The sequence below is a fragment of the Rutidosis leptorrhynchoides genome, chromosome 8 (genome assembly GCF_046630445.1).
Source record: "Rutidosis leptorrhynchoides isolate AG116_Rl617_1_P2 chromosome 8, CSIRO_AGI_Rlap_v1, whole genome shotgun sequence".
In the NCBI taxonomy this organism is placed as follows: domain Eukaryota; kingdom Viridiplantae; phylum Streptophyta; class Magnoliopsida; order Asterales; family Asteraceae; genus Rutidosis; species Rutidosis leptorrhynchoides.
The window spans coordinates 329,372,435-329,385,405 of NC_092340.1; the positions used below are offsets into that span (position 1 = coordinate 329,372,435).

The 12,971-nt window shown below is 30.2% G+C and overlaps 1 protein-coding gene across 3 annotated transcripts; it reads left to right on the forward strand.

Moving 5' to 3' along the window:
* Positions 1 to 5,996: 5,996 nt before the first annotated feature.
* LOC139863036 (uncharacterized) lies at positions 5,997 to 12,358 on the forward strand. 3 transcript variants are annotated; one of them, XR_011764375.1, is made up of 5 exons: positions 5,997 to 6,155; positions 6,938 to 7,040; positions 7,772 to 8,492; positions 11,711 to 11,939; positions 12,114 to 12,358. XR_011764375.1 is itself a non-coding variant. In XM_071851684.1 (4 exons), exons 1-4 carry the CDS (start codon positions 6,365 to 6,367, stop codon positions 12,187 to 12,189), a joined length of 489 nt encoding a protein of 162 aa, XP_071707785.1. In that variant the 5' UTR covers positions 6,187 to 6,364; the 3' UTR covers positions 12,190 to 12,358. The 3 variants fall into 3 exon arrangements, 1 of the variants encoding a protein (XP_071707785.1); XR_011764374.1 differs by lacking the exon at positions 5,997 to 6,155 and adding an exon at positions 6,187 to 6,445; XM_071851684.1 differs by lacking the exons at positions 5,997 to 6,155; positions 7,772 to 8,492 and adding an exon at positions 6,187 to 6,445.
* Positions 12,359 to 12,971: the final 613 nt, after the last annotated feature.

Consider the following 12,971-nt stretch of genomic DNA (forward strand, 5'->3'; position numbering starts at 1 on the left):
TTTCATCCTACTTAACTCCGTAACAAATCAAGAAAATGTATTCTTGATGGTTCTATCTTCCGTGATGTTGATAAATTTGAAAATCAAATCGTGCTATCACGTTCCTTCATGCTTAGAACATTATAATCATTCGAAACTCTATATCTATAAATTCTGGACCATTATTCGCTTGACTTGAAGTCGGGAAGAGAAAACAAAAGCATAGAGCTTTGAAATATAAGGGAGAATATAAAGTCCGATAACAACACATAAATTACAAACCATGTATATCAATGTTTATCGCAACATAAAGACACGGGAGAATTAAAAACATTATAATCCCGAGGGCGAAGTAGAAGAAAGCAGATTCCTCTGGTGGAAGTTGGAAAAGGAGAATGATTGTTGCGATAGTAAGGATGAGGACAAGGATCAGAACTGGATTAATCATTTTCAGAATCTTTTGGATGTATGAACTAAGAAAGAAAGTATAAGAATGGTGAGAATAATGGAAAGGAAGAGCTTAATTTATACTGGAAATATCAGACGTAGTAATCGGGGCAGATCACCGTATTTAATTAAAGAGATCTTAATTTCCATAAATCCCGAAGAATCAGATTTTATAGATCTTCAAGATTTTCTTTAAATCCCTTAAATTCCGGAATTCAACCAAGGCAATGTCAAAAGTTAAGACGCGCCTTATTTTCTAAATTCAAACCTGACTACGTCAAAAGTTAAAAACAAATCTTTGTTTCTCATTTCATCCTTTTGTGAATAGCTTCATTCGCACTCTTCGAATAATTGAATTATTTTTATCCATATTACTCAATGATGATAAAACTCAAGTTATCAACTCATATTCGTCAGGAAAACATATTTATTGTTAGCTATGACGACCTCACTCAAATTTCGGGACGAAATTTCTTTAACGGGTAGGTACTGTGATGACCCGGGAATTTTCGACCAAATTTAAACATAATCTTATATGATTCGACTCGATAAGCAAAGTCTATTAAACCGAGTCTCATTATGTTTGAACTATTTCATGATAACATTTGACCTTTAACTATTTCCGACGATTCACGAACCTTTAATTGTAACTAAGAATGTAAATATAAATAATTATATATAAAACTAATTATATTAGTATTAATGAACTATTAAGTAATTTTGTTATTATAAAAGATAACATTTAATAACTAAAGATTTTCATTTTGAATATATATAGTATATTGTATATAAATGATTCAAACATATTTTACCAACGTTATCAAAATATTAAATGTACAATGTTATACTTTGTAGTTAATTGTTTAATATACATAATTAATCATCTACTCAACATTTAAAACATGATTTTATATATATGGTAGTATACATATATACATAAATATAACTATATATATATGATTTTATACATAATTATTATATTATGTATATGTAGAAATTTATAATATATCTATGATGAAATAATGTACTATTTTAATAGATATATATAATACTTACATATATAAAACATTTATATTTTTCATAATTACATACATAAGTATAATATAATTAGTATGTAAATAAATATTATAATATATTTATATTAAAATGCATAAATATATAATATTCAGTATATGTTACAATACATATTACATAATTATTAAATATTACATAATAATAGATGATATTAATAAATTAAATTTAAATACAAATATAGTTGTTGTAGTAATGTTATTTGTATCGTCAAATATCAATATTTGTATTCATAATATCACTTTATATCATATAAAGATGAAATTGGATGTATAAATTAGATTATTATTACTAATATTATTATTATCGATAAAATATTAATATTATCATAATTAGTATGGTATTATTATTATTATTATTATTATTATTATTATTATTATCATTTTTACAATTATTATTATCATTAATATTATATTTATCATTATTATTAATTTTATTAATATTATTAGATATTAATAGTATTGTTATTATATATTATTATTATTATTATTAATTAAAAAAAACAGTAGGGATCTATATTATACGCTTGACCTCTGTATCCTTTATCTCTATTATTATTATTTTTTTTGTTTCTTTCCTGCTCCAAACTCGTGAACCTGTGTTGACATTTTCTCCATTTTTTATCAACCGATCTCTATTATTACAAAATGATTATGTATAATTGCAAATCAAATAAAAAGGAAATCCAATGGGATTAAAGAGCACAGCGATATTTTTTTTTCTTCTTCTCTGCACGCTCCAATTTTTTTTTCTCTTAATTCAATTTCGAATAAAGTTTCAAAATCTAAAAATGCAGAAAGGTTAGAAATCTTTCTTTGAATCTATCTGCAAAATCTCAACTCTCAAATCTTTATATCGATCTTGAATTTTGAAGTCAAAGTTTAGTTTAAAAAAAGTCAACAATTGTTCTTGAGACAAATTCGCGTTCGTGTATATGTTTCTGATCAAATTGACGATTCCAGTAGTTTTTATACATGTTTAGAAAACTATTTCGTGTTATAAACATTATCTATAATGTTATCTATTACGAAATCAATTTTTTTTGTTTTGTTCCAAGAACCGACGCTGCAGTAGGCCTTTAGTGTTTTTTTTTTTTTTTTATTTTAGAACCCAAATTATTTTTTTTTCTGTAATGTTTTGAAGCTTTAAAAGGAACCCTGATTTTTTTTTTTTTTTGGTTATTGATGTTTTGTTGAATCCATGAGACTTGTGGAGAAGAAGAGGAATAGAAGAAAAACAGTTTATATATAAAATTTAAATTCGATATTAGTACAGAGAATCAGAATTGGTGGGATGGTCGAGAGTGTTTGCGTGTGAGCATGTGGTCACGAGATCGAGTCCAGAGGACGGTAGTTTCTTTTTTTTTTTTGAAACTCTTTTCATGTGAGGTAGTTTTCTTTTCTAATTTTATTATTGTTATTATATATTAATTATTATTAGTATTATTATTATTATTGTGATTGTTTTGATTGTTATTGTTATTGTTATTATTAGTATCATACTTGTTATCATATTTGAAAGTATTATAGACATTACTATTATTATTATGATAGGTATTAATAATATTATTATTAGTAATAAACTTATCATTTTAGTATTTTATCATCATTAGGATTATGATTATCATTATTATTATTATGAAGGAAATAAAAATATATTATTATCATCAATATTAGAATTTGTACCGGTTTATAAATAATAGTATCATCAGTACATTTACAATTAATAATATCATATTTATCAGTATCATCATTAATATTTACTAGTATTATTATGATTATCATTTATCATTTTATAAATATTAGAACCCTTATTATTAACATAAGTATGGTATTAGTATTAATATTATTTTAGAGTTATTATTATTAGTATCATTAACAGTTATCATTTTCATTTTTTTTGCTATTAGTATTATCATTATTAATAAAATTATTATTATTATTAGTAAATCATTATTATCTAAATTATTATTTTAACAAATAAATCTTTTGTACACTATATATATACTTATGGTATATACTAGGATTGTATTAATAATTCACATAACAAACTAATAAAATTTCATAAATACAATACTAACCACAAATATATGTATATAAATATATTAATGTCACTATTTATATAAACGTAAATCATTATAGATATATATACATAAAATCGATATATATATATATATATATAAAATATAACTTAAAATATAATATAAGTATACGTTTTAAAATAAAGGTTAGAATAAATTCTACAAAACTATAATATATAAATAATACATATTAATAAATGAAATTTTGTAACTTACATTATACGTATTAATATATACACAATTGATATAGGTTCGTGAATCCGAGGCCAACCCTGCATTGTTCAATGACGTCATATGTATTTTTACTACAAAATACAGTATCGTGAGTTTCATTTGCCTTTTTACCCTTTATATTTTTGGGCTGAGAATACATGCGCAACTTTTATAACTGTTTTACGAAATTGACACAAGTACGTGAAACTACATTCTATGGTTGGATTATCGAAGTCGAATATGCCCCTTTTTATTAAGTCTGGTAATCTAAGAATTAGGGAACAGACACCCTAATTGACGCGAATCCTAAAGATAGATCTATCGGGCCCAACAAGCCCCATCCAAAGTACCGGATGTTTTAGTACTTCGAAATTTATATCATGTCCGAAGGAGGATCCCGGAATGATGGGGATATTCTTATATATGCATATTGTTAATGTCGGTTACCAGGTGTTCAATCCATATGAATGATATTTTTGTCTCTATGCATGGGACGTATGTTTATGAGAAATGGAAATCTGAAATCTTGTGGTCTATTAAAATGATGGAAACGATTGTTTAAGTTAAACTAATGAACTCACCAACCTTTTGGTTGACACTTTAAAGCATGTTTATTCTCAGGTACGAAAGAAATCTTCCGCTGTGTATTTGCTCATTTTATAGATATTACTTGGAGTCATTCATGGCATATTTCAAAAGACGTTGCATTCGAGTCGTCGAGTTCATCAAGATTATTATCAAGTCAATTATAGTTGGATATATTATGAAATGGTATGCATGCCTGTCAACTTTCGATGTAATGAAAGTTTGTCTTTTCAAAAACGAATGCAATGTTTGTAAAATGTATCATATAGAGGTCAAGTATCTCGCGATGTAATCAACTGTTGTGAATCGTTTATAATCGATATGGACTTCGTCCGGATGGATTAGGACGGGTCTTCACAATTGTGGAGAAAGTTTTCTCCATCATGTCTGCATCACTAATTTCATGTCCACAGAATTTAAGTTGTGAACATGTATTATACAGAGCTGAGCTGTATTCATTTACTTTCTTAAAGTCTTGGAACCTTAATGTTCTCCATTGTTCCATTGCAGCTGGAAGTAAAATTTCTCTTTGATTATTGAATCTGCTTTTGAGACCTTCCCATAAAACATGGGGATCTTCTACAGTCACATAATTATTTTGTAAGCATTCATCAATATGTTGATGAATAAAGCAACATGCCGTAGCTTGTTCTTTTTCAGAACAAGTGTTGTTTTCATTTATGGTTTCAAGAATGCCCATTGATTTAAGATGCATTTTTACTTTTATAACCCATGGCATGTAGTTGTTTCCAGTTGATTCTAAAGGAGTAAATTTAAGCTTTTCCAGATTCGACATTTTCTATTATCAAAAATTAAAACAAACATCATGATAAATTAGAGTCAATTTATATTCATAAGTATATAAACATTAAACATAAATTTAATATAACATAAATGATAAGTAGGTGACAGTGTCGACCATGTGTAAGTAATCATAAATAAATGTTATATAACAAAAATATAAATATTAGTAAACATAAATGAAAATTTGGCGACAGTGTCGACCATATATTTTTTCAGGTGGTATAACCGACCTATATCATTCTGGTGGTATAACCGACCATATATCATTTTGGTGGTATAACCGACCATATATCATTTTGGTGGTATAACCGACCATATATCATTTTGGTGGCAGAGCCAACCATATTTAGTATTAAGATTATCGTGCTGATAACGTGTTATAATTCAGTAGGCTTATAACTACCTTTAGTGGTTTGATTCTTGATGTTATAATTCAGTAGGCTTATAACTACCTTTAGTGATTTGATTCTTGATTTAGAATACTAATAATGAATTGTAAGAACAAAGATGATAATGGAGAGAAAGAAAGAAACACTTTGTAAGTGTGAGAAATGGTGCAAGTTTAATGCTTGCATTCATGAGTATTTATAGCCTAAAATCTCAATATAAAAATACATACTTTGTGTACCAAAATTGACTATATGTATACACCAAAATTGACTATCCATATCTAAATTATTATTATTATTATAACAAAAACGACCAGTTTTCTTTTTTTGTTACCTTCTCCATAATAAGTTAGATACATTAATGATCGAACATCTGTTTTTATGTTATCGACTTCATATAACATTGTCTTCTATCTTAATAGTTTGTTGTTACGCAATCGACTAAAGTCATTCACACTGTTCCATCACCACCCCTTTCATATCCTTCTTTTATTAAGACCTCCCAACCTTCTACCAGAATCGCTACAAACGTGACAGCTTTTTTCTAAACAAACGACTGACGGAAATAAAAAAAAATTGAGAAAAAGGTACGTTAATCATCCATTAAAATGTACTCCAATTAGCTAATATTTCATTACTTCTAATGGTTGAGTAGAAATATTTTGGAGAAAATAAGTTTGAAAATATTCTGTTTCTTTTCAGTGACACTTCTTTTTCAATTATTAGTAGTAAATTAAATATTTTACTTGATGTTTTTGTATAATTTCATCACCTTTACCATTGTATTTGAAGATCAATGAAAGACGACAGTTTCACAGTGGATATGGAACCTTTCTCAAGTGTCACAAAGAAAGATATCTTCATTTCTGAATTTAATGCAAGTAAAATTACTGAGTTTTGAGTGTCTTAGTTTTCAAATTCTTCCGATGGATGTAAACTTGTTTTAATTACTCATTTGTTGTATCCTAATGGTTATTAACCATTATTTAAACATCCATGTGTTAGCCCTCAAAACATATCAATTGGATCTTTGTGTAGAGACCAAAGAAGTTATATACTAAAGTTTAGATAGCCTTTTGCTAAAAAGTTGGCCAAAAGATTTTAAATAAGAAGTATAACTAGTAACGTTAAATTTTTTCAAAATTTTACGAATAACTGTGGTTGGTTGTCTTTGTGGATATATATAATATATAATGTGTTCATAATAGGGATATTAAATATTAATAGCAAAGGTCGGTTAATTTTTACGGAGTATGACTTACGTTAGTATTATTTTTTTTAAGAGCAGTTTGGGATCACTCATTTATTCTATAATCATAATTAAGTTTACTAGGTTAAATACATATTTAATTAAGCATTGTAATTGCAGAGAAATGTATCAAGAAAAGGGTCACAAATAGTAAGTGAGGCGAAGATGAATTTGAATCGTCTATTGAAGGATGGCGATGGAGAAGTGATTGCATCACCAAAAGGTCAACACCTTCCTTCATTAAATCTTTTACTTTTACCTTTTTTTTTTTTTAAATTATTCATTTTATATATTTATAGTAGTTTGATCATCGATAATTATTGGTGAGATTAGTGAATTGACAAAAATGTCACTCTTCAAATCTTAAAAGTTATATTGATCAATAAAAAATATTTGTTTTCAGATAGGTTTAGAAAAGGTAATGTCATTGCATTCTTTATATGCCATTGCATTCTACATTGATAACCCAAAATTTATGTATTATAAATAACTAAACAATAAAAATAATGTGTTTAAAAAGTACTCCGTACATGAGTACCTATGTCATTTCATTTCAATTTTTTTCGTTGAAATTAATTTAATGCGATTCTAAATAATAATGGAACAACATATAAATTTGAGTAAATGATTTTCAGATATGGATTATAAATAACATACAAAAATAAAATTATAAATTAAAGTGGGCTACCGATGTATAATCTCTTGGTAATGGTTATGCCAATGTATAAAAATTTCTCGAAGCTCTATTAAAAGATCAGAGGTAGTTAATATGAAATTTAAACCACAAAAAAGAGTTCCATTAAAAGCTTAAGAAATCTTCAAACAAAAAGAAATTACAGGTATACGTCTAAAGATACATCAATCTTTGCAATTTACAAGTACTTGGATACAATTTAAGACTTATGATGTCTTCCGCTGTGACACCTTCCCGTTGACATGTCTCATTGAGTGCAGGAATTTCCACTTTTTCTACCTCCGTAGCCGCAATATTATAAGCAGAGTTCGCAAGATCTAAGGGGCAAACTAGCTTGGCAATGCCTTCGGGCAAAGGGTCGGGAAGGTCAACAACTTCTTTTAAACGATCAAGAAGTTCACAGCGTGTGAGAATTTTTGTTGCGTTGAGGAAATTTCGAAATTTCACAGGCTGAATCCACAACTTTTTAATTAAGATCAGGCAGGTGTTTTACGAGCATCAAAAGCTGATTATCAAGAAGCTTTTTCTTATCAACAAGCTGCGCATTCTGGGCAGAAATTTCTGCTACTTGTTCTTCGAGTCTTTTAACTGCCACATTGGCTGCTTGAAGTTTTTTAGTCAATTGGATGTTATCTTGATCAAGCCTGGTGGACTTCATGCGTTCAGCCTCAACAGTTTTCTCCAAAGAACGACGGTGATCAATCTCATGTAAAATTGAGCAAACCAAATTGTAACTATCCTGGACTAGCACATTTTGCGTAGCAGGATTTTTAAGTTTACGGTATTCCTCACGTACATCATTGGGGATTGCGGCGCGCAACTTTTCTAATTTTGATCGAGGGCAGCGGCACTGCTAACTTCCATATGCTTGCTAAAATGATCAATGCGCATAGACTTGATATGATTAACAGGGGACCCAAACAAGCTTTCAAGATAACGACCTTCAAATGGATCATCGTTGAAAAGAATCTCTTGGCTAAGGTTGTATTGGCTTCCTACTTCCTCTGTTAAATCTACAAAATTTTCTGCAAAAAGTAAATAGAAAATTAGGAAAGAAAAGTTGCGAAATACAAATATAAGTCAAAAATAAAATAATTGCGCTTATGCTTCTCTGGTTGCGAAGGATTATCTTCAGGTTCGTCGGATTGTTCCGATGGTTCAGAATCTTCTTCGTTGTAGTTCAAGTGACGCGCTTGACGCATGCGTTTAGGTTCGGGAGCAACTGCTGGACTTGCAGTTACTTTGTGTTTCCCTTTTTCAATAGCTTCAGGAATAACATTTTGTTTGATAATTGATTCTTCAATCTCAGAATATACGCTGGATTCTCCAATAGAACGGCGAACATCTTTAATTCCGCTGATATCTTCTAATTTTACAACATCTGAGAGAGGCACTTTTGAAAAAGTTTGAAATACACGATTAACAGTAATGAAGTAAATAAAGAAATTATGGAAAAGTGATCGTCAAAAGAATATGTGTACCATGGTTATCAGCATCTAATAAAACTTCGGAATAATTGATCCATGGCCAGTATGTTGAGATTTTCCCTAGATAGAGCGGAATGTTGCCATATGGACGCACATATAGGTACGCCTTCTGGAAAGTTGCTAGTAAGTTTTTACCGGCATCATCAAGTACAGGTCGCTCATTCGCCTGTTCATTAAGTTCAGTGGTCCAAGAAAGCGTTGATTTAAAATCGCGCACAGCGGATATCAATAAAGAAGAAAGATTTTTCCAAGAGCCAATAGAGGCCTTGGGAGTTTTAATCACGCCTAAACGTGATTTAAAAGTAAACCACCCTTGGTCACTCGGAACAATAGTGTTCAAAGAGCGAAAGACATGTATTAATGGTATTGCACTGTTTGCATTACAAAAAAGCTCAAAAATGATAACCTTTGCGACTGCGTAAGGATGTAGCTGTCCGATTCCAATCTTATACGCATCGCAGACGCCAAGAAAGAAATCAGTTAATGGACATCGAAGATTTTCTTGGGAAATAGAACCCTCGTACACTGCAACTTTTATAGGTGGAGGATTGTTGGCCCGCTCTTCATGAGCATGAGCTTATGGTGCGAAGTCTTGGAGCGCTGGATACAATATAATAAATTGTGCAATTTTTTCATCCGTAATAAACGATGAGTAGAAATCTACTCCGGTAGCAACGGAAGAAGATGGAGTTGCAGGGTTTGACATGTTATTGTCGAATTACGCAATAAAATGTGAAGATAGCAACGATTTTTTGCAAGAGTAGAAAGAAAGCGTAAAGTGATTATTCGAGAAGCAATGTTATTTATAGCCTAAATGGACTCGTAAAAAGTTAATATTGTAATGATTAAAAGGTTACGGCTACAAAGCGCGTGGAAATATTAATGGTTGCAAAAAAGACATTAAAACTGCGTTGATGGGACGTACCCAGTCAGTCAGACGTATGCACTTCTTAATAACGTTTTTATGCGGACCATTAGCAAGACATTTTTAAAACAGATTTTTAAGAGTTTATTATGTTATATTTTATGCAAAATATAATACAATAAACTAGGGGGACATGATCATATACGTAGATACGCATATGTATATTTGGAGCACTGGAAGGAAATAAAGGTAAAGGAGTGCGGATCATTTTTAAGCGCAAGAAGATAAGTGAAATGTGCAAAGAATAAATAATAGTGGGGCACTGCGTAATGAAAGATAGCGGAGCATATTCCGTAATGATGTTGAGGATAATAAGTCCCCGCATAAATTCCAGTTCGCATACTCAGGGAAAATCTATAAATAGAAGGCACTAGCCCTCATTTAAAGGTTGTTGATTACCGGACTATTCTTTCAAGTATTATAGACATCTCGTGAACATGCCCGAGACTGTGATACTTTGAATATTCGAATAAGGTAATGAATTCAATACTGGGATAAGGTGATTGATTGTCCGATGTTGGCAAAAGACGGTCATAAAGTCCCTCAAACATCAAACAACCCTAAATCCTCACCTTATTGCATTCGACCTTGATTTAATTTGTTAGGAAAAACAGATTTAGGCTGAATCATTAGTCTCAAGCTTTTAGATGGTTAAACGAATTGTTATTTTTAAGAGAATCTAAACATCACTGTGGTGGAACCATCTTATCATCAAAGTTAGGATCTTCGGTATTGATAAAATAGAATATTAAAAAAATGCACGAGTAACATTACGTGGATCCATGTGATTAGTACAGCAGCTATACGAAAGATATTATCTGTGGAAGGTGTTGGAACAACTAGAGCCTATAATGTATTTCAATGTGACAAAATAGTTTCTTTATGCATCCTACTTATCCATGTGCATTATAAGATTTGAAACTGTCTGATTGATACACCTAGATTTGGACAACGGCCATCATTGTCTCTATATGATAGAATGATAGAAATTGAATTTTAATTGTTTAATTAATAATAATAATAATAATAATAATAATAATAATAATAATTAACAATCAGAAATAGAAATCGAATATAAATTTAATAAGTGTTTATTTAATTTAAAATCTTTACTATTAGAATTTAGTAACAAAAATACTTAAAGCTGTCATTATTAACGTGTATAAAATAATTGTACAGTCTAAAAAAGTGTCATTTTCAAATCATTAACTCAGTAATAACCGCCCAATACATAATTTTAAAGCAGACTAACAATAGCTCCAAGAGCTATCGTTAATATATATTACTTCATTTATTTTATTTTGTAGATTAGCGAGAAAACCTCCTATGAACGAGTACATTAACTCCTCTATTGTGGGTAAATTTCGGGTAATCAAGCCCCCTGAACGTGAGACCTGGTCACGGATGAATTGCGCACAAGGCGCACCCTCTGGTCACACTATCTTTTTGAAGGAAATGGCTTTGCCAAGATTCAAACTCGGGTGATGTGCTTCATCGGGCAACTCAGTGACCACTCATGCAAACCTGCATGGTTATATTACTTTATTTGTATTTTATAATATTTATTTTTAAGGTAAATAAACACTAACTACTACGTAATATTTTATATTTCTAAATTTACTTTTGATAAATTCATAAATAAATTATAACATAAACTTTGTGAAATAATTAAGAGTATTTTAGGTATTTTAAGTGGATCTACTAATTTGATGAATGAATATATAATTTTTTCTTAGTTAATCAGCTTGGGTGCTTTCATTTAACTTGCACTATATATACATATACAGGTTCTTTTGTGGTGAATATGATACCCGATAAATTGGCTTTAGTGTCTCAATCGACCAACAACGCACATGTTAATTGTGCAATTACCATTGTCACCGATGGCACTACCACCAAGACAACGAACATTGTGGGAACACCAACCAAAAGTAGTTGTTCTGGGAAGAGATTAAGTAGGTTCAAGCGCTCATCCGTTCTTAAACCTAGACAAATCCTTTTCTTCTTTGCTACCATGTAAGTACAATTTAACTGAATCATTTATTATTATTATTATTATTATTATTATTATTATTATTATTATTATTATTATTATTATTATTATTATTATTATTATTATTATTATTATTATTATTGAGTAAAATATTTTATAATTAAATTAATTTTTAAACAATTTAATACTTTTGGCAGGTCGAGCATGGGAACCATCCTATTGATATGCCTAACCCTCTATGTGGCCAACTACAATGTAGATGTAAACTGCTAAGAACTTAAATTATTAATCCATGTAATAAAAAGGCCTAAATATTTATTGGTTACATCGGTCTTGTTGGAAGAGAGCTCGGTCTTGTTGGAAGAGAGCGGATTTGTACATAGCAAAAATTAGTGGTATGCTGCTAATTATGCTTTAAAATGTTGTACGTTATATACTAAGGTAATGCATGGTGATGTATATTTTATTTTGATGATGTGCACAAATTAACATCTTTGATGAAAGCCTCTTCTTCGGAACTCTACAAAAATAATGTTAGTGTCGGGCAGAACAAGCATGGTACAACGGGGGTAAGCTGCCTCTAAACTTTTTATTAGTACTTACCTGTTAAAATTTTATCGTCCTAAACTTTTAGGTTGTTTATTAAACTCTTTTAAAGTAGATCCAGGTCAAAAAAATCTTAATCCGACACCTTTCGAAGCCGTTAATAGAAGAGAGTGTACATACATCGTAAGACCCATAAATCCATATCATTTGGCCCAGGAAGTCAGGGGTTACTCAAGGGGTGTTAGTGTAGTGGTGAAGACCCGACTTTTCATAAGGAGGTAATGGGTTCGATCCTCATGAACTGCAAAATATTTACCCGTCCATTTTACGGACCTCGGAGGTTAGGGGAGTCTTGCGTTCGAGACTCACCCAAGAGAGTTTTACCACACGATGCCCGTATGAATCCGTCGTGGGGGTTTTCTCTTGAGGGAGGTAGGATTGTAACGTTTGTATCGAGAAAATGATCGGGTGTGTGAGTTCAAACATCGTGTTCGGATCTCATCAGTAAC